Below are 23279 nucleotides of genomic sequence, written 5' to 3' on the forward strand. Positions count from 1 at the left end.
TTGTTATTACTTCGTTCAGTGCATGTGCCTTGTAGGTGGGGTGTGCTACTTGAGACTTAGGTGGGGTGTACAGCTGTAGTGGCCGTGTGTAGAGTTAGTGAGTGTATGGTGTAGGTGGTGATGTTGTAGATGTAGGTGGGGTGTGTAATGAGACCTGTAGGTGAGGTGTAGAGTTAGTGAAGTGTAATGAGATGTAGGTGAGGTGTAAAGACTTAGGTGGTGGTGTTGAATTAGTGGTGGTGTAACAGATTAGGTGGTGAGATGGTGTGGAGATTGGTGGGGGGTTTGTGGTGGGAGATAGGTGAGGTGTGCAGCTGTGGTGGAGTGTGTGTGAGCCTGTAGGTGGAGAGGTGTAGCGAGTGTAGTGGTGGTGTGCTGGGGCTAGTGGGGTGTTGGTTGTGTGTGTGGGCTGTGTGGGTGTTGGTGTGTTGGTGTGGTGTAGTTGTGGTGTGGGGTGAGGGTGGTGTTGGTGTGACTGAATATGGTTGTGTTGTTGGGGGTTGAGGTGTGCTGGTGTGGTGTGGGTGTGGGGTGGTTGGTGTGGGGGGCTGTGGGTGTACTAGTGTGTGAGTTTGTGTGGGGGACGTGTGGAGTGTGAGACCTGTAGGTGAGGTGTACAGTTGTTTAGTGTGGTGGGGGTAGTAGTGTTGTGGTGTAAGTTGGTTGTGGGTTTTGGTGTGGTTTGGGTGTATTGGATGGTGAGGTGTAGAATTATGGTAGGGTGGTTTGGTGGGCCTTGGTGTGGTGTTTGAGTAGTTGCGTATGTGGTGTGTAGGTGGGTGAAATAGGTGTGGGGGGGGTGTGGAGGTGATCGGGTGGGTGTCCTTAGTTTGGGGGGTTATGAGGTGTAACAACTGTAGGTGTTGGTGTAGGAGTAGGTGGGTAACGCCTGTTAGTGAGATGTGGTGTGTGAACTGTAGTAGTGGTGTGTGGTGGTGGTGGGTCGTTGTGAGGACTTATTGGTGTGAACTATGGTGTTTGATTGATGAATGCCTGTAGGTTGGTGATAGTGTTTGGGTTTAGCTGTGTGTGTGAGGTGGTGCGAGATTGGTAGTGTAGTGTAGGCCTAGGTGGGTTTGAGAGCCTGTAGGTGAGGTGTGTGAGACTGTAGGTGGTGGGTAACTGTAGGTGTATGGTTTGTGTGTGTGGTGTGGACTTTGAGTGTAGATTATGGGGTGTGTAGTGAGGTGTAGTGGTTAGGTGGAGTGAATGGTGGGTGTGTAGGTTCCGTTTTGGGTGTTGGTGGTAGCGTGTACAGCTAGGTGTGAATGAGATTAGGTGGAGTGTAGTGGCCTTAGGTGATGTGAACTGTGGAGGTGTAACCTTGTTAAGCTGTGTGGTGTGGGGTGGTTATGTTGTTTAGTGTAATTTTGTAAGCTGTAGGTGGTGGTGTAATTAGGTGAGGTGCGCGGTGAGGGGGAAGGTGAGGGTGTGAACTTGGTGGGGCGTTGTTGGTGTTTTTTGGTTTTTAGGTGTGTGTGGGTGTGTGTGGTTAGGTGGTTATATAGGGTGTGTGGTGTGGGTGGAGGTTGGTGGTGGGTGTGCTGACGTTGTTTATTGGCTTATGTGGGTGTAGAGACTGGTGGAGGTGAACCTGTAGGTGTTGGTGTAACAGATCTGTAGGTGGGGTGCTAGAGCTTAGGTGGAGGTGTTAGCAGACCTGTAGGTGGTGGTGTTGAGACTGTAGGTGGAGGTGTAAGGGGAGGTACAGGTGTGAGGGTGTAGCAACCTGTAGGTGGTGGTTGTATTTGAGACCTGTAGGTGGAGGAATGTATTGAGAGACTGTAGGTGGTGGTTATGGTGTAAGAGACCTGTAGGTGGAGGTGTAACAGACTGTAGGTTGGTAGTGCTTGATGACTGAAGACCTGTAGGTGGTGGTGTAGAGACTGTAGGTGGTGGTGCTTGATTATGCAGAGACCTGTAGGTGGAGGTGTAACAGACCTGTAGGTGTTGGTGCTTGAGAGACCTGTAGGTGGCGGTGTAACAGACCTGTAGGTGGCGGTGTAACCAGACCTGTAGGTGTTGGTGTAGCGGTGTAACGAGACCTGTAGGTGGAGGTGTAACGGCCTGTAGGTGGTGGTGTAACAGACCTGTAGGTGGTGGTGCTTGATTGTACGAGACCTGTAGGTGGAGGTGTAACCAGACCTGTAGGTGTTGGTGTAGAGACCTGTAGGTGGAGGTGTAGACCTGTAGGTGGAGGTGTAGAGACCTGTAGGTGGCGGTGTAGCGGTGTAGCGAGACCTGTAGGTGGAGGTGTAACCAGACCTGTAGGTGGTGGTGTAACGGTGTAACGAGACCTGTAGGTGGAGGTGTAACCAGACCTGTAGGTGTTGGTGTAACCAGACCTGTAGGTGGAGGTGTAACCAGACCTGTAGGTGGGTGAGTGTAAGAGACCTGTAGGTGGTGGTGTAAGAGACCTGTAGGTGTTGGTGTAGGACCGTAGGTGGTGGTGCTTGAGAGCCTGTAGGTGGTGGTGTAACAGACCTGTAGGTGTTGGTGTAACTGAGACCTGTAGGTGGTGGTGTAAGCGAGACCTGTAAGGTGGAGGTGGCGGTGTAACAGACCTGTAGGTGGCGGTGTAACCAGACCTGTAGGTGGAGGTGTACTGAGACCTGTAGGTGGAGGTGTAACAAGACCTGTAGGTGGCGGTGTAAGCAGACCTGTAGGTGGAGGTGTAACAGACCTGTAGGTGGAGGTGTAACAGAGACCTGTAGGTGGCGGTGTAGAGAGACCTGTAGGTGGAGGTGTAGAGACCTGTAGGTGGTGGGTTGTAAGACCTGTAGGTGGAGGTGTAACAGGACCTGTAGGTGGTGGTGTAACCAGACCTGTAGGTGTTGGGTGTATGAGACCTGTAGGTGGAGGGTGTGTGAGACCTGTAGGTGGAGGTGTAAGCGAGACCTGTAGGTGTTGAGGTGTAAACAGACCTGTAGGTGGAGGTGTAACGAGACCTGTAGGTGGTGGTGTAACCAGACCTGTAGGTGGAGGTGTAACGAGACCTGTAGGTGGAGGTGTAACCAGACCTGTAGGTGGAGGTGTAGTTCATGACTACTTAAGTATGTTCTAGTCTAAACATGACTCAGCATTTCTTACAGGCAACTTTAGACATAGAAGACAATTTCAAACACAGGAGACATCCTGGAGCCATGTCTGTGTGTGTCTGTGTGTGTGTGTGTGTGTGTGTGTGTGTGTGTGTGTCTGTGTGTCTGTGTGTGTGTGTGTGTGTTTGTTTGTGTGTCTGTGTGTGTGTGTGTGTGTGTGTGTGTCTGTGTGTGTGTGTGTGTGTGTGTGTGTGTGTGTGTGTGTCTCTGTGTCTGTGTGTGTCTGTGTGTGTGTGTGTGTGTGTGTCTGTGTCTCTGTGTCTCTGTGTGTGTGTGTGTGTGTGTTTTGTTTGTGTGTCTGTGTGTGTGTGTGTGTGTGTGTGTGTGTGTGTGTGTGTGTGTGTGTGTGTGTGTGTGTGTGTGTGTGTGTAATAAATGACATGTAAAAGTTCACTCTTTCTTTGAATTGATTCCCAGTTATAACATTTTTTTTATAATTTAATAGTTTATACAATTTCTATTTAACTTGGTCAGTCTGTCTCAGGTCTCACCACTGATTGTCTGTTGACCTGGAAAGAGGTTAAGTTTTTAATTGCTGTGCTATCTTTTAGAATATAGTAAGTAAAGTAGTAAATGTTTGATTTCGATGGTTTCTGATTGTTAAATGTTGATGTTCAGACATCTTGCCATAGAATACAAGAGTGGGAACAAGACCAAAAATAGATTACACCAAAAATACCACTTGTTGCTGTACAGCAGTTGTGAAATTCCCCTTGAAAGTATGACGGACGTGCCTCGTCACGGCGTGAGTCACGTAACACGCTGACGTAATGACAACACGAGACGTTTCTGGAATTGCGGAAGAAGACACAAAACAACAACAGCCCTGCGGCTCGGCGACGATAGTCAGAGCACTTTAACGATTAACGTTACCTGTCCGGTAACACACAGTACCAGCTGTTGGTGTACGGTTAGCACGGTTAGCTCGCTGTTGTGTACAGTTACTAAGAGCCATGTCCATGTTCGGTAAGTTGTTCGGCAGCGCGGGTAAGGGTGGCAAGGCGCCGACACCCCAGGAAGCCATCCAGAGACTGCGAGAGACCGAGGACATGTTAGCCAAGAAACAGGACTTTTTAGAAAAGAAAATCGACCAGGAGCTCGTGACTGCGAAGAAGAACGGCACGAAGAACAAACGAGGTGAGAAAAAGCTCCTGAAGTTTGTGGTTTGACAGGTTAGGCAAGCTGCTAGTTAGTTAGTTAGCTAGTTAGTTAGCTGGTTAGTTAGTTCGCTAGTTAGTTAGCCCGCAGGCTAACGGCAGGAAAGCAACCGGGAAGTTGGCAGTTGACAGGCTGCTGCTCACCTGGACAAAGCTTAACGTGGTTTAATGTACCTAAACAACGACCAGTCATCACCAAATTTCTCATGGTCATATCTTGTGATGAACACTTAAGCCTGTTCAAAAAACTAAACCGAAATCCAACGAATCTAGAAGTTATCTCACGTTAACGTTTTCCTTCTTCATGGGCGCCTATGGCGAGGAAAGAGCTTAACGTGGTTTAATGTACCTAAACAACGATCAGTGATAACCACATTTCTGCTTAGAGTTTTTGACAGTTTTTTTGTGTGTGTGTGTGTGTGTGTGTATATGTGTATGTGTCTCTGTGTGTGTTTTGTCTGTGTGTGTGACTGTGTGTTTTGTATATGTGTATGTGTCTCTGTGTGTGTGTGTGTGTGTGTGTCTGTGTGTGTGTGTATATGTGTCTCTGTGTGTGTTTTGTATATGTGTATGTGTCTCTGTGTGTGTATATGTGTGTGTGTGTGTGTGTCTGTGTGTGTGTGTGTGTGTGTGTATGTGTCTCTGTGTGTGTATATGTGTGTCTGTGTGTGTGTGTGTCTGTGTGTGTGTGTGTGTCTCTGTGTGTGTGTGTGTGTCTCTGTGTGTCTGTCTGTGTCTCTGTGTGTCTGTCTGTGTGCGTGTCTCTGTGTGTGTGTGTGTGTGTGTGTGTGTGTGTGTGTGTGTGTGTCTCTGTGTATGTGTCTCTGTGTGTGTATATGTGTCTCTGTGTGTGTATATGTGTCTCTGTGTGTGTGTGTGTGTGTCTGTGTGTGTGTGTCTGTGTGTGTTTTGTATATGTGTATGTGTCTCTGTGTGTGTATATGTGTCTGTGTGTGCGTGTGTGTGTGTGTACGAACGCGTCAAATGGGGTCTGGCTGCTCTCGAATTTCAGAACAGACTCTAATGAAAATAGTTCACCGAAACGTGTTTCTGAAAACATTTTAAGCGAGAAATAGACCATGCGGTGTCTGAATCTGTCTTCATTTCACATTGACAAAGGTCAGTTTAAAAGATTTTTCGTCCAGATTTTTGCAGTGGCGAGTCGACCTCCTCAACGGTGGCGTGCTGCAGGTCACACCTGTATTTTTCTAAGAGCGACACTGAAGTTGTTAGTTTGATAAATGCAAGTTAATTCAATTGTTATTCTGTAATATTTCAATCTTCATGTGCTAAAAAGGGCACATATGTTCCTGTAAATGGCGATACACATGAATTTTTTTGCCAAATAAATGAAAAGCTTGTTGAAATCATCATAGTCTTCCCTCTTGCTGTATCAAAATCTCACCTCGCTTTCCTCAGAGATGGTCTTTAAAGGGCTTAAAGTCAAATGATTACAAGATAGAACTATGTTTTAATACTGTATCCTACATTGTGGGTAATTAAGCTATATATCATATGCTGAAGTATATTTCTGGAGTGTTAAAGATTAAAGAAAAAATAACAACAACAACCGTACAGAACGAGCTGTGGATGTGGGGAGGGGTCCATAGAAAATGCCTTTCTACAGGGCCCAGAATTTAGGGCTACGCCCCTGTGTGAGTGTATTTACACATGTCTTAAAAAATATATTTTAACCATTAGCACCCAAAATAAATCAGTTTGTGGTGCTTTATGTTGCATCACACAGTTCACAATTAGTTTAGTTGAATACAATCCAAGGCCAACATGGTGTGAAGTAATTTTACTATTATTCAGCTCTAATAGAAGTGTTTCAGGAGAGTTTTAACACTTCATTTAGCGTGACGCACCTTCATTACTTACAGCCAGGCTGGCAGCTGTGGCTGCCAGGAGTGTTGTCATGCAACCACACATCAAAGACACAACTCACACAGTCACAACTGGTTTAAAAGTCACGTTCTTTCTTCCATGGACTCCAGCTTCGTGTGTGTGTGAGTGTGTGTGTATCTCTGTCTGTCTGTGTGTTTGTGTGTGTGTGTGTGTGTATATATCTCTGTCTGTGTGTGTGTGTGTGTGTGTGTATATATCTGTGTGTGTGTATATATCTGTGTGTATATCTGTGTGTGTTTGTGTGTGTGTGTGTGTGTGTATATATCTCGGTCTGTGTGTGTGTGTGTGTGTGTGTATATATCTGTGTGTGTGTGTGTGGGTATATCTGTGTGTGTTTGTGTGTGTGTGTATATATCTCTGTGTGTGTGTGTGTATATGTCTGTCTGTCTGTCTGTGTGTATATATCTGTGTGTGTGTGTGTGTGTGTATATCTGTGTGTGTTTGTGTGTGTGTATATATCTCTGTCTCTGTGTGTGTGTGTGTGTGTGTGTGTGTGTGTGTGTGTATATCTCTGTCTGTGTGTGTGTATATATCTGTGTGTTTGTGTGTGTGTTTGTGTGTGTGTGTTTATATCTCTGTCTCTGTGTGTGTGTGTGTGTGTGTGTGTGTGTGTGTGTGTGTTGTGTGTGTGTGTGTGTGTGTGTGTGTGTGTGTGTGTGTGACGGAGAGACGGAGGAGAGCAGAGAAAGCAAATGCAGCTGAACGAATGCGCTGCGTGTTTTAAAATAGCGTTAACAAAAATTAATAATAACGAAACGCATTGTGCGGCGGCCGGTGTTGATTGCGCGGCGCCACGACTTAGTCTGTGTGGGAAACACGGGAAGAATAACAACACACACACAATACAGCAAAACTACCATGGTAACAGCATCTCTCAGGTGTAATCACTGGTGTTCACACCTTTAACTACTTTATATCCTTCGTGCAGTTTGACGTTTTCAGGCCTTTATTGACAGGACAGCTGAAGAACTGAAAGGGGAGAGAGAGAGAGGGGGAACGACATGCAGGAAAGGGCCGCAGGTTCGAGTCCAACCTGGGCCCGCTGCGTCAAGGAGCAAGCCTCCACATATGGGCGCACGCTCTACCAACCGAGCTATCCGGGCGCCCACGTTAGGTATTTAAATAAGGCCCTTTAGCTTTGTTTAATATTTTCCACTTTGGTTTTTATTCTCCAAGTTACAGAGAGGTAGTCTGGCTCTCAGCAGACCAGCGTGGGGAGTCTGCTCTGGATTCTCTACCGCACAAGAGGGGTGGGGGAAAAAATCAATACAGCGTTAGTATCGCGATATTTTTCGTGGCAATACTGTATCGATACACAGAAGCCAAGTATGGATCTGTTATGATATATGTGTTGGTCAGTCTGTCTGCTTGATAATCCCATTTTGCAGCAATAAAATGGAAGTGAGATGAACTAACAGAGACATTTATCTTTTTAGATAAAACAGATGTTGACAACATTTTCCTTTGGGGACATCATTTGAAACTGGGAAAAATTTGAAGTTGGAAAAAAGGTAATAATTGCAATATATCGCAGAATATTGCAATATGTTTAAAATCGCAATAATATTGTATCGTGACATAAGTATCGTGATGATATCGTATCGTGAGGTGTCTGCTGATTCCCACCCCTAGTGCACAAGAGGCGGGATCAACGGGCATAGTTCAAATTACTGTACGTGATTGGATAGTCCTTCAACCAATCAGAGCAACGATCTGGGTGATGTAGCAGTGACAGCAGGGTCAACGCGTTGCTGCGCTCCGATGGCCGAATGTAAACGAGAAGCTGATTGGTCTCTTCTCTATCGTCATCGTGTTAAACCAGCCAATAGCGTGCCAGGTGGATAAGCCAGTCTGTGATTGGTCCCTGCAAAATTGTAACGGAAGCAGGATAGATAAACGTACAGATAGGGCTGGGGTTACCCAGTCTAACAGAGAATTGATTTAGGAAAGAACTGAAGAATAACAGGTTGATATAAATGCCAAAAGTAACCGCAACTAACAACAGTACGTCATCAGCATATTCCTAAATATGTTTTACAGCCAACCCATCATCAAAATGCAGTTTTTCGGTAGTTAAAATGACAGAGACTAGCCAGTTAATGGGCTCATTTGCTCAGTGACAGTCTGGGTGGTTCATAGTTTACAAGCAGATCCAAAATGTATTTTGGCCCTAAACCGTTGAGTGAATTTTAAACCAGCAGAAGCATTTTGAAATCTATTCTCTGAGGCACAGGAAGCCAGTGTAAAGACACGAGAACTGGGGTGATGTGATCCACCTTCTTGGTGTTCGTGAGGACTCGAGCACTACTGGTAAAATGCCTCGGAGGTTGTCAAGTGTACAACAGGAAAAGGGTCACAGAAGCACAGAATTGACGTGAAATTCAAGGAGGGTGATTTGAATGCAGCTCTGCGACTGAGATAATCTAATAATGAGTTGTGTGTTATTGGGTTATGATGCTATCAGTCCGGGAATAGGGCCCGGTGCTGATTTATAATCTGATAAAACTGGACCCTTCAGTTTCTGTCTGGCTCCTGGCGGACCAGACCAACCACACACAGTACACTGATTATATACCAGCGTGTGTAAACAGATGGCTCTCCAGATCCACATTAGTCCGTGTTTTATGTTCGGACTGATCCTAACCTTCAGATTTGGCTTCAAAAACATGTTCTGTAAACGTGTTTCTCAACGAGATTTCTGTCCGGTCCATTAAGTCACAGTAAACTGCAATTCAAGTTGATAAATTCTGAATTAAATGTTGGCGGTATGGCTCTAATCAGGGAGTCCTCTGGCCGTTCAGGAGCACCATGAAATAGCAGAGAGTCAGAGGACAGCAGCAGCATTAGGGGACGCTCACACAGTTTAGGACTGGGAGAGCTGAACTATTCCCCCCCCCCCCCATATGAACAGAGCAGCAACGATGACATAAAGCAAACGCCACGTTATACACCACAAGGAGGAGCTGGGGAGGAGGAGGGCTGCAGAGAAGCAAGCAGTTAGGAGCAAGCTGATTTCGCTCAATTTCTTAGAGTCTACAGTCATGTCAGCGGCTCTGGGAGGCTGTGGTTTTATTTGTATTTCTTTCTTTATTTTTTCTTCTATTTTATAAATGACAACACGCATTAAAGGTGCAGTAGGTAAGCCTTATAAAACTACCTTTCTGTCAAATTTCACTGAAACTGACCCTGTGTTCCAGTAGAACTACATGAAGCAGGTCATTAAAATAAATCCAGCTCTCCCTGTTCAGATGCACCAATCAGGGCCAGGGGGAGTGTCTAACTGTTCAGATGCACCAATCAGGGCCAGGGGGAGTGTCTAACTGTTCAGATGCACCAATCAGGGCCAGGGGAGTGTCTAACTGTTCAGATGCACCAATCAGGGCCAGGGGAGGTGTCTAACTGTTCAGATGCACCAATCAGGGCCAGGGGGAGTGTCTAACTGTTCAGATGCACCAATCAGGGCCAGGGGGAGTGTCTAACTGTTCAGATGCACCAATCAGGGCCAGGGGAGGTGTCTAACTGTTCAGATGCACCACCGGGTAGGTCTGCTCGATTATGGAAAACAATATAATCACGATTATTTCGGTCAATATTGAAATCACGATAATAAAACAATTATTTAGCTCATTACGTTTTGCAAGTAAACTCTTATTTTCTCTTGTGTTCTGAAAAAAATAAAGTTTAAATAGGAAAAGTATTGAGGCAAATTTCACAGTCGTGTGTGTACGGGTTTTTTTAAAGTTCAATAATTGCAACATCTTTCCAGAAGTCAACGAGTGATCGTGTTAAATTATCGTGATTTCAAAATTGACCGAAATAATCGTGATTATATTGTTTTCCATAATGGAGCAGCCCTACTTTAAATCAGACAAATCGGATTAAATCCCTCAAATCAAAAATAAGTTATATAACTCCATATTCATTCTGTCCAATCTGTAGTCCTTCCGCTCTGTTCGCGTCCACCTTCTGTCGGGCTCCTTCCTTCCGTTTCCGCTCGTTCCGTTCCACATACATACCACCACTCCACATACACACTTTACCACACATCCATCCTCTTTCCTGGCTTTCCACTCCACTCTCTCACTCTCTCTCCCTCCTCTCCTCACCACACCTCCCTCTCACTCCACCTCTCTCTCCACTCTCTCACTCTCTCCTCTCTCTCTCTCTCTCTCTCTCCACTCTCTCTCTCTCTCTCTCTCTCTCTCTCTCTCTCTCTCTCTCTCTCTCTCTCTCACACACTCTTATCTCGTGTTACATCACCCTCCTCCCTCCCTACCCATGACTCAGCTGGTTTAGCTCCCTCAGTGTCTCGTGATTTCCCCCATCAGCACCAAAGGGGAATTCCTTGTTTTTCTGGTTCAGCCCTTTGTTCACACACAGATACTGATACGCTACATACAGAATAATCAGTCAGTGGTTCAGCCCTTTGTTCACACACAGATACTGACACGCTACATACAGAATAATCAGTCGGTGTCAAATAAATACATAAATAAATAGGAGAGCTGGAACAGTTAGTGAATTAATTTATTAGTTTATTAACAGAATATTAGCTGGAAACGGCAACACTGTAGAAATGCCAAAACATTAACTTGTTCCAGCTTAAAATGTGATAATTAGCTTTTCTCCGTTTTATATCATTGTAAATTGAATATATTTAGTAGATAGTTTATCTGACCTGTAAAGACGTCACCTCGAGCTCTTACAGTGCTGCTCATGAGTGTATGAACCAATGCTGAAGTTGACTAAAAAGAGGAATAAAAAAAAAAATCATCTAGAAAAGCTATTTTGGCACTTGGAGCAGAAAACAGATGTAAGATATGTGGTTATAAGATGTATGTGATGAATATGAATGCCCGACTCTGAATGTCAATAAAAAAATCATCTTTTGGAAATTGATCTTAATGCCTTAATTGAAAAAAATAGGAAAAATCTATCCTTTAAGGACACCAATTTTCAATTACACAATTACAATTAGTGAAGTAATCTACAAATTACAACACCGAAAAGAGATACAACTAAAATATTTATTAATTTAATGATTAAATAAGGTAGTGTCTCCAAACTTACCTCAATTATAACTTGTCTCCTGCTGGTTATACTACAGCACTTACTTTTTTTAAATAAGTTAAATTAATAAATATGTTTGTTGTATCTCTTTTGTGCGTTGTAATTTGTAGACGGTCCCTAAGCACTCGTCTTACTGCAGTAGCAGCAGAGAGCAGAAGCCAGCACGCAAGTTATTCTGCTGTTGCTTTAACAGGTTAGCGTAGAAGATAGCTAACATAAGATCCATGAAATAAAGACCCAGGAAACCGGAGTAGAGAGAGGCCTTTAGTAAGGATCTTTCCAATTTTGTAAAACTGTGGAAACATAATAATATGGTATTACAAACTGCCCATATATACATATACATGAATATGCAACTCAAGTCTAACATATAGCTATCCCATAAGAAAAATTAGCCATTATCATGAGACTTGCAGGACTAGTAAGCATTTAAGCTAACTTTAACATGGATGTCTATGGAGAAATGCTAATCGCGATTAGCATCTATTAATACAACATACATGTTATGCTAAAACGGAAAATACACAAAGACTATATCAAAGTAGATATACTTCATACAGAAATACTTACAGACTTAGACCTTCAAAACTACCAAAGCAAAGAGACCAGAGTAACTGCAGCATGTCCTCTCAGTAGACCAGAGTCACACACACACACACACACACACACACACACACACACACACACACACACACACACAGACACACAGACACACAGACACACAGACACACACACACACACACAAACACAAACACACAAACACAGACAGTAGACCAGAGTCAGAAGCAAAAAGGAAACCAACGGCAAGAGAGGAGGGACTAAAATAGGAGAACTCAAATGCAATACAACTTCACCCCACTAGATGTCTCTGTACAACACAAACTGGGGGCAGAACACAAGTGTTATTTACATAAACTTCTGGTGTACTTACAAACTTTCCAAGCCATCGTTTTATGAGTACATACAGTGCCTTGCGAAAGTATTCGGCCCCCTTGAACTTTTCGACCTTTTGCCACATTTCAGGCCTCAAACATAAAGATATAAAACTGTATTTTTTTGTGAAGAATCAACAACAAGTGGGACACAATCATGAAGTGGAACGAAATTTATTGGATATTTCAAACCTTTTAAACAAATAAAAAACTGAAATATTGGGCGTGCAAAATTATTCAGCCCCCTTAAGTTAATACTTTGTAGCGCCACCTTTTGCTGCGATTACAGCTGTAAGTGGCTTGGGGTATGTCTCTATCAGTTTTGCACATCGAGAGACTGACATTTTGCCCATTCCTCCTTGCAAAACAGCTCGAGCTCAGTGAGGTTGGATGGAGAGCGTTTGTGAACAGCAGTTTTCAGTTCTTTCCACAGATTCTCGATTGGATTCAGGTCTGGACTTTGACTTGGCTATTCTAACACCTGGATATGTTTATTTGTGAACCATTCCATTGTAGATTTTGCTTTATGTTTTGGATCATTGTCTTGTTGGAAGACAAATCTCCGTCCCAGTCTCAGGTCTTTTGCAGACTCCATCAGGTTTTCTTCCAGAATGGTCCTTTATTTGGCTCCATCCATCTTCCCATCAATTTTAACCATCTTCCCTGTCCCTGCTGAAGAAAAGCAGGCCCAAACCATGATGCTGCCACCACCATGTTTGACAGTGGGGATGGTGTGTTCAGGGTGATGAGCTGTGTTGCTTTTACGCCAAACATAACGTTTTGCATTGTTGCCAAAAAGTTCGATTTTGGTTTCATCTGACCACAGCACCTTCTTCCACATGTTTGGTGTGTCTCCCAGGTGGCTTTTGGCAAACTTTAAAACGACACTTTTTATGGATATCTTTAAGAAATGGCGGTTTCTTCTTGCCACTCTTCCATAAAGGCCAGATTTGTGCAGTATACGACTGATTGTTGTCCTATGGACAGAGTCTCCCACCTCAGCTGTAGATCTCTGCAGTTCATCCAGAGTGATCATGGGCCTCTTGGCTGCATCTCTGATCAGTCTTCTCATTGTATGAGCTGAAAGTTTAGAGGGACGGGGGTCTTCGTAGATTTGTAGTGGTCTGATACTCCTTCCATTTCAATATTATCGCTTGCACAGTGCTCCTTGGGATGTTTAAAGCTTGGGAAATCTTTTTGTTTCCAAATCCGCTTTAAACTTCTCCACAACAGTATCTCGGACCTGCCTGGTGTGTTCCTTGTTCTTCATGATGCTCTCTGCGCTTTACACGGACCTCTGAGACTATCACAGAGCAGGTGCATTTATACGGAGACTTGATTACACACAGCTGGATTCTATTTATCATCATTAGTCATTTAGGTCAACATTGGATCATTCAGAGATCCTCACTGAACTTCTGGAGAGAGTTTGCTGCACTGAAAGTAAAGGGGCTGAATAATTTTGCACGCCCACTTTTTCAGTTTTTTATTTGTTAAAAAAGTTTGAAATAGCCAATGAATTTCGTTCCACTTCATAATTGGGACCCACTTGTTGTTGATTCTTCACAAAAAATTACAGTTTTATATCTTTATGTTTGAGGCCTGAAATGTGGCAAAAGGTCGAAACGTTCAAGGGGGCCGAATACTTTCGCAAGGCACTGTAACCTATGTGTACTAGTGTAGAAGTTTGGTATCATTTCGGACATTATTAGTGGGGTAACTTACGAGATACACAGTTGGATCCATTAGCCCCTGCGCTAAGCTATTCAGCTGATAACGCTACTCTACGCTAACTCTCCCAATGTTCGATCCAGGTGATAAAAAGCTTCTGGTGTTTGGCTCGAGGTCATGGTGCAATGGACCCTAGGGTGAAATTACTCCCAACCATCACTTTAATTGGAAGCTTGACATTTGAAACACTAATTATCCCGTTATAAATGTAAAGTCTCCAGTCCCTTCCGATAAGGAGTAGTAGCTGTCTGTTGGACTAACTGGTGCACCCTTTCTACCCTTCCTACCCTCTTGTGTCCAGCGGCTCTACAGGCCTTGAAAAGGAAAAAGCGGTACGAGAAGCAGCTGGCTCAGATCGACGGCACGTTGTCTACCATTGAGTTCCAGAGGGAGGCGCTAGAGAACGCCAACACCAACACAGAAGTGCTCAAGAACATGGGCTACGCCGCCAAGGCAATGAAGGCCGCACACGAAAACATGTAAGAGACACCTCTAGAACCAGGTTACAGGCTAGAATTGTTCTCATTGCTGAGTTTGGGGATGATATATATATATATATATATATATATATATATATATATATATATATATATATATATATATATATATATATATATATATATATATATATAGTACAGGTACAGGCCAAAAGTTTGGACACACCTTCTCATTCAATGTTATCTTTATTTTCATGACTATTTACATTGTAGATTCTCACTGAAGGCATCAAAACTATGAATGAACACATATGTAGTGTACGTAACAAAAGTGTGAAATAACTGAAAACATGTCTTATATTTTAGATTCCTCAAAGTAGCCACCCTTTGCTTTTTATTAATAAGGGAAAAACTTCCACTAATGAACCCTGACAAAGCACACCTGTGAAGGTAAAACCATTTCAGGTGACTACCTCATGAAGCTCATTGAGAGAACACCAAGGGTTTGCAGAGTTATCAAAAAGCAAAGGGTGGCTACTCTGAAGGAATCTAAAATATAAGACATGTTTTCAGTTATTTCACACTTTTTGTTAAGTACATAATTCCACATGTGTTCATTCATAGTTTTGATGCCTTCAGTGAGAATCTACAATGTAAATAGTCATGAAAATAAAGAAACCCATTGAATGAGAAGGTGTGTCAAACACTTGCCTATGTATATATATATATATATATATATATATATATATATATATATATATATATATAATAGATAGATAGATAGATAGATAGATAGATAGATATGATAGATAGATAGATAGATAGATAGGCTCTTGACCTGGCAGTTTTTTGCACATGTAACCAATGTGATCTCTGCGTTGTGTAATAATTGAAGACTTCACACTTGCTTCTCAATCTTGTCGGATTTATTCTGGTAAACAAAGAATTATATCCTGGTCAGCCACGCCGGTGCACTGGCACCGCTAAATCACATACAAGGGCATATATCTACAGAGGAGACGCCCACTGACCAACCAAAATACAGAATGTAAATAAAACCTCTTGGTATTGGATGATTAAACCCTGGCAAGTGGAATCACTAAATAACGGTTTGTCGTCTTAGCTGGTTTTGTCATTCCTGGCTTTTCTTTGGTTGGTGGCCCATGGATCTAATGGCTCGTGGTCCATCGTTAGTTTACATTGAGACATGTTTGTCTGTATATGTCTGCATGTTGCATACTTTTTCATGTTGTCTCTCTCTCTCCTGTGCCACAGGGACATAGACAAAGTGGACGATCTGATGGCGGACATCACAGAACAACAAGAAGTGGCTCAAGAAATCTCAGATGTTATTTCCAGGCCCATCGGTTTCGGAGATGAGTTCGACGAGGTGAGAACGTAGACCAGAACCACCTCAGGAAATCAGGAATCTTAACTGTGTTTCAGCCCGTGGTCTGCCAGACTTCTGACCTGCTCTGTTATATTTTCTGATGGCCCTTGCTGGAACTTTTAGGTGGAAGTTGTAGTGCTAAACATCGCCACTTGGTTAGACAAAAATATCTCACAGCTGCAACACCTTGTGTACAGCTTCATTCACTCACCAAACAAGGCCTGGTAGACTCTAGTATCAACTTTAGGACCCCTGCATGAGCCCATTAGCATTTACTTGACTTACTTGAGACTGGAATTAATTGACTTGGTGACCCATACATATTGAAAAATGCAATATTGTGTGTAATTGTTCTCTTTAGAGCTCTGCCCAACTGTAATTAATAATTAATAACATAACCAGGATGCACGCAATGTCTACATAAGCTAATACACACTGGCAGGTGCAGCTGCTCACAGTAGAATACAATGGAGAAACTAGCCTTTCTTTATAAATCTTTACAAATGTATTAGTCTGTCTGTGGTGTGCCTACACAAACCTGGTTACTTGGTTAATTGTGTGTGTGTGTGTGTGTGTGTGTGTGTGTGTGTGTGTGTGTGTGTGTGTGTGTGTGTGTGTGTGTGTGTGTGTGTGTGTGTGTGTGTGTGTGTGTGTGTGTGTGTGTGTGTGTGTGTGTGTGTGTGTGTGTGTGCAGGATGAGCTCATGGCCGAGCTGGAGGAGCTGGAACAAGAAGAGCTGGACAAAAACCTTCTGGAAATCGAAGGAACCGAGGACGTTCCTCTACCCAGCGTACCGTCTACATCACTACCATCCAGACCAGGTATCATAGCACTTAAATACACTTTCTATTACATTCTCACACACACACACACACACACACACACACACACAAACACACACACACACACACACACACACACACACACACACACCACTATGCTACATACCTACTGTGCACCACATCACAAAAGTCCATACAATGACAGAATTAAATGTCATGTTTTATTCCTGTCTGTTCCTTTTTTAGCCAAGAAGAAGGAGGAAGAAGACGAGGACGACATGGCCGACCTCGAGGCCTGGGCGGCTAACTAAGCTAGCTTGCCCTGCTAGCTAGCTAGTGCCCCTCTCCTGTCTGTCTCTGGGCTACCAGGCTGCTCCCAGACCTCTGGAAGAGAGACAGGGACTATGGGCTGCTGAGCTGACTGCAGGCATGCTGCTCTCTCTTAAAGCCTACGTCCCAATATCTAACCACACCCCAAACCTAAAGTATGCACTTGTGACTTCAAATTAAATGAACCCAGGCTTTTCTCTTCTTTTGATTAATGTCCCAGTCAGATCCCTTTTGTTCCAGCTGTACACTGCTCAGTTTTCTGCAGGGCGTAGAGTATGGAAAGCATATGTCATGCCCCCAACAGCCCAAATCAAAGTTCTCTTTTTGAGTACATGAATGCACACTTTGGGCAGGAGAGTGCAAGTGCATACTTCTAGGCAAGGGTGTGAGGAGGAACAGGACGAGGAATGTGAAGAATCAACCGATGCGTGGGGGAAACAGCAACAACAGAAAGACAACATGATTGAGCCATTTCTCTGCTTCCTGCGTTGTCATCTCTCTGCTCTTCTACAACGATGACGACAACCCATCTGCTACATCTCAGCAGCAGCAAAAAAATAAAAAAAGGATTGAAATATGACATTGTAGGACTTTCTCATTGAAATGCTGTCAAACCACAAAATACATATTCCATATTACAGCACTGCGAACATCTTGTTAAGGGAGGACCCAGGGGTTTCAGTCCTTCTGTCAGCCATAATATCTCCTACTGAAGTGTCCACAGGCAACATCTTGACCACAATTAGGCACTCGGGTTCAATTCCTAAAATGTCAGTATAGTAGAGTATTGTTTTTCCATTACTGGACAGTAGGGCTGGGCAATATATCGATATTATATCGATATCGTGATATGAGACTAGACATCGTCTTAGATTTTGGATATCGTGATATGGCATAAGTGTCTTGTCCTGGTTTTAAAGGCTGCATTACAGTAAAGTGATGTCATTTTCTGAATTTGCCAGACTGTTCTAGCTCTTCGTCCTTCCCGAAAAACGCATTTTTTCAAATACGCCACATTAATTGCCGATTTCCGCGCAAAATATTCGGGGCTTGCATGATTTCATAATCCCCGCATTGTCTTTGTAAAAAAGTCCCATAATATATCTTAGCAGAAAGTTGAAGAATGTTGCGTTTACTTCACTCAAGAGCAGCCATTTCCCCTGTTACATCATCGAAAAGCATAAATATCATATAGCATATTCCATCGCATTTTTTAAGAAAACCTGGCGCATAATCAAAGATTTTTGCCCACAACAATCACAAAAACAATAATCTTTCACGCCAATGCATTTTTCTTTAAGGACTGGTTATCTGCCTTTTCTCCACTTAGACATGATGTCCACATTACTGATGATTATGTATCTAAAATGTAAGTGTGAAGATATTTTGTTAAAGCCCCAATTCTCAACCCTAGAATATCGCCGCAATATCGTTATCGAGGTATTTGGTCAAGAATATGGTGATATCTGGTTTTCTCCATATCGCCCAGCTCTACTGGACATTACCGTTGCACCAGTGCCTGGTTTTAACCAGTGGCTGGTTTTAACCAGTGGCTTGAATGCTCATACTGAAGCCATTGCTGCATTTCTCAGATCTTTAAGCAAACATGACCGCCTCAAGCATTGAGGTCCCTTGAAGAATTTGCCTCTATTGAACACCGATATGAGAGATGAATTGTCAGTAACAATTCTCCTGTCGGTCTGTGAAACGTAGCTCTTAGCTAGCAGGCTTCTTTACCAAGAGTTTAGCCAATGGTAGCTTTACTTCATGCTTTAGTTCAGTAATTCCCAACCTTTAAAAGAAGTCGATGTGGACATCTATGGCTGACAGAGGGGACATTATAACCAGGCTTCAAAATTAACTTCTTCGTCTACCAGCCAAATGGCAAAAAAGGTGAATGTTCAAATATTTCCAGCCACTCAATAGATTACCATTTGGTATTTTGGCTGGTGAGTGATGCAAATCTACCAGCCACTTGCATGTTTCACCAGCATTTGGCTGGTAAACGGTGCTAATTTTAAACCCTGATTATAACACCTTGGAAGGTCTCTGTCCCTCAATTTACAATTGCACGTGCCTGACACCTTCAGCGCCTTTTCTGTCCCGTGGTTCAACAGTGATATTACTCTGAGAAAATCCTACATTGGTTCAGCTTAAAGATATGTGGGTGAGTGGGTGTGTGGTGGTGTTTTTCAGCCTTTTGACGCAGTGACCTCTTGTGAATATTTAGTCAAATTGAGATTGTGAGCTGGATTTTTTTTTTTTCTTTACCCATTTGCTCTTGACTCCCCTGTACTGCAACTCTTATTTAAACACGGAGAGACATGTTGGTTCCATGTTGGTCTTCATAATAATAAAACTTCTGCTCCCTGCTCCATTACTTATGGCTGCAGCTACCCTTCCCTCCCTTTATCAGCACACACGTTTATGAATGGACGGATTGGGGTTGGTCCACAATCAAATGGACTGTAATTTAAACATGACATAAGTCTTTAAATAAATTAAATAGTTACTTGAAAGTTGTGGTCATTGTAACACAAAATCACCTTATTATATTTGACACTGGGTCAACCCCAGGCCTGATATTTAAAGACAAGCTATTACAAAGAAACTTCCAGTAGTGTTTGCGTTTCTTATTTTCTGTTTACCTCAAACAGAAACAGTTTACCTCGTTATCTCTGGCTCTACAGAAACTGTGTGACCTGTAGCCAGTTCTGTGTGGCAGCCATCTTGCTCTGTGACTCGGGTTGTATACGGTTTATCGTAATAAAGTTGGGGTGCAGGTATGGCCACTGTTGGTCTGTTATGTGTCAGAAATAAGTTTACCTTTCATGCCTTTTTCAGTCAGCGGTCATCTGGACCGTGGTATTTAAAACTCTATCTTGTCTTCGTCATGATCGCCTCCACTCATCTCAAATACTTCAGGAAGATTTTGAAGCACCATTTTGTGTGGCTATCGTTTGGATTTTTACGATTCCGATGCCAAACCGGTACTTTTAAAACGATTCCGATTCCTAAACCGATTCTTGAAAAACTGAAAGATATATGTTAACTAGCGATCCCGTGCAGTGAATGGTTAATATGCTTTTCCATCTGTTTTGGTGAGCCCAGAGGGAAGATATGGCATCTTAAAAGTAGCCTACATTTACGGTAGCTAGCTAAAGGTAGACTACAGAGAAACAGGGATATTTTTACGTCCGTTTCGGAGCGACAGAGGGAAAATATTTCAGTCAACACATTAAGTCAGGGGTGTCAAACTCAACTTCCCAGAGGGCCACACTAGAAAATGAGAACCACATCAAGGGCAAGACATGTATAGTTTATTGCTTCTATTTCATGGGAAAAGTCAAATTACAGGCGGAAAAAAGGGTCTGTGCGCCAGGCGCCTGGTCCTAAAGGGTTGTACTTAGTGTCTTCATTAATCAGAGGTGTGTTTTGGGCGTAACATGCAATCAACCAATCAGAGATCATCTCCCATTCCCTTTAAAAGCCAGGTGCGTTTGGACCTTGGAGCATTGCTGTTATGATGGAGGATTTGCACCGTAATGTTTTACGTAATGTATGCTGCGTGTGTGTGTGTGTGTGTGTGTGTGTGTGTGTGTGTGTGTGTGTGTGTGTGTGTGTGTAACAAGCATAGTGTGCACACACTGTGCACGAGCCTAGGAGCACTTTACTAATGCTCTGTTAAAATAACAGTGAAATGCTGCGTTATTGACTTTAGACCAGGTTTTTGTTGGTCAATGGAGTGATCACTTCCCGCTGCCTCAAGATAGCAATACTCCCAGAATGCACCTGAACACACCTCCCTGTAAGACCAGCACGCTCAGAATGTGCGTTGTCCTAATCAAATAATCACTTCACTGTACTTTCTCGTCCGCTTTACAACACACTCCCCACACTCGGCTTGACTCACACACCAACGCACAAGTATGAACTTCAGGCCAGTTACGTAGGCTATGGAGAAAGCTCTGCATGGAGCCTCCTCAGAAGTCCTTTAGAAGGAGATGGAGAAGTAAACGCCACATGTATTTCACTTACTAGTTAATTTTCTGATTAAGATTGAAAAGAAAATATATACTTATTTATTATATACCAAGAGTATATACCTATATATATATATATATATATATATATATATATATATATATATATATATATATATATATATATATAACGAGTGTTATACCTATGATTATTCCAGGGATACAGGATAAGAACTTGCGTGGTTAGCTTGCTAACACAGTAACGTTGCAATGTCAACATGTAAAACTCTCATGTACAATTTTAAGATGGATAACATAGTTTTTTTTATGTTATATATTTTTTGGGGCATTTTTAGGCCTTTATTTTCACAGGACAGATGAAGACATGAAAGGGGAGAGAGAGGTAATGACCTGCAGCTCAGAGTCGAACCTGCAGCCACTGTGTCGAGGAGAAAACTTCTATATACGTGCGCCAGCTCTACCAACTGACCTAAACCAGCCACGATAGATAACTGTGTTATCTATTTGTCTCAAATGTGGCACGAACATGCTGTTCTGAGCTTTTCACGACATTACGTTGTTGTTTTTTGTCCTACTGGTGAGCGAAGGTTTAACATTGGTGCTCACTGTAACCTGAAGACCTAGATATATTTTATGGAGAGTTTAAAAGTAAAACTATTTGTTTTGTGTGTAATTTAGGAATGAAAGTTTGTATTATGCAAATGTATTCCTCCCTTATAAAACTCTTGCCAGCTGTGGTTTGCACCAGCAGTTGTATTACTGACTATTCATAATAACAATAAAAAGTAAAGTTATAAAAATCCACTTTATAAACAATCCTATTTATGAGAAACATTATCCCCTGTTTGTTAAATACTTTAAAACCTGAAAAGAGTATTGGTGACAGTGAAATGTTATGTACTGTAGACTTGAGTACGAATTTAAGCTCAAGCCTGCGAGACTTGAGAGCGACAGACTGACCACTAGAAACAGGCTCTTAAATTAGCTGTAGGATAGGGTTTCTACCAGTGGGCTCAGTTTAGCCTCTTCAACCCGAGGCTTTGAGTCTTTCACCTCCTGTATCTCTTGGCTCATGGTACAGTCACTACACTCCAGCCATATATTCTCATTTTCAGGAAGGATTAGGCTTCTCAGAAATGGCATCCATTAGCATGTTAACAGTACTGTACATATTCAAGAATATGTTCTTTGAGAACGGTATTTGATCTGGCTCAGACTGTTTCTGAAACGATCTCATTTCCAACGTGACATCATGACTTTGCGTAAACATACACGCCCACTTTCTAAAGCCACGTGGCGTGTTATCTGGACGCATTTTGAGCGCCGTATACAGCAGACCGGTTGGGTTTAGGTAAAGAAGAACGGGACAGTTGGGTTTAGGTAAAGAAGAACGGGACAGTTGGGTTTAGGTAAAGAAGAACGGGACAGTTGGGTTTAGGTAAAGAAGAACGGGACAGTTGGGTTTAGGTGAAGAAGAACGGGACAGTTGGGTTTAGGTAAAGAAGAACGGGACAGTTGGGTTTAGGTAAAGAAGAACGGGACAGTTGGGTTTAGATAAAGAAGAACGGGCAGTTGGGTTTAGATAAAGAAGAACGGGACAGTTGGGTTTAGGTAAAGAAGAACGGGACAGTTGGGTTTAGGTAAAGAAGAACGGGACAGTTGGGTTTAGGTAAAGAAGAACGGGACAGTTGGGTTTAGATTAAGAAGAACGGGACAGTTGGGTTTAGGTAAAGAAGAACGGGACAGTTGGGTTTAGGTAAAGAAGAACGGGACAGTTGGGTTTAGATAAAGAAGAACGGGACAGTTGGGTTTAGGTAAAGAAGAACGGGACAGTTGGGTTTAGATAAAGAAGAACAGGACAGTTGGGTTTAGGTAAAGAAGAACGGACAGTTGGGTTTAGGTAAAGAAGAACGGACAGGACAGTTGGGTTTAGGTAAAGAAGAACGGGACAGTTGGGTTTAGGTAAAGAAGAACGGACAGTTGGGTTTAGGTAAAGAAGAACGGGACAGTTGGGTTTAGATAAAGAAGAACGGACAGTTGGGTTTAGATAAAGAGAACGGGACAGTTGGGTTTAGTAAAAAGAAGAACGGACAGTTGGGTTTAGTAAAAGAAGAACGGAACAGTTGGGTTTAGATAAAGAAGAACGGACAGTTGGGTTTAGATAAAGAAGAACGGGACAGTTGGGTTTAGTAAAAGAAGAACGGAACAGTTGGGTTTTAGATAAAGAAGAACGGGACAGTTGGGTTTAGATAAAGAAGAACGGGACAGTTGGGTTTAGATAAAGAAGAACGGACAGTTGGGGTTTTAGATAAAGAAGAACGGACAGTTGGGTTTAGGTAAAGAAGAACGGACAGTTGGGTTTAGGTAAAGAAGAACGGACAGTTTGGTTTAGATAAAGAAGAACGGGACAGTTGGGTTTAGGTAAAGAAGAACGGGACAG

At 42.8% G+C, this 23279-nt stretch overlaps 1 protein-coding gene across 1 annotated transcript; it reads left to right on the forward strand.

Moving 5' to 3' along the window:
- Window positions 1-3878: 3878 nt before the first annotated feature.
- chmp4ba (charged multivesicular body protein 4Ba) lies at window positions 3879-17415 on the forward strand. The gene is made up of 5 exons (XM_039798510.1): window positions 3879-4235; window positions 14198-14375; window positions 15609-15723; window positions 16418-16544; window positions 16752-17415. Exons 1-5 carry the CDS (start codon window positions 4052-4054, stop codon window positions 16814-16816), a joined length of 669 nt encoding a protein of 222 aa, XP_039654444.1. The 5' UTR covers window positions 3879-4051; the 3' UTR covers window positions 16817-17415.
- Window positions 17416-23279: the final 5864 nt, after the last annotated feature.

This window comes from Perca fluviatilis, chromosome 4 (genome assembly GCF_010015445.1).
Source record: "Perca fluviatilis chromosome 4, GENO_Pfluv_1.0, whole genome shotgun sequence".
Taxonomy (NCBI): domain Eukaryota; kingdom Metazoa; phylum Chordata; class Actinopteri; order Perciformes; family Percidae; genus Perca; species Perca fluviatilis.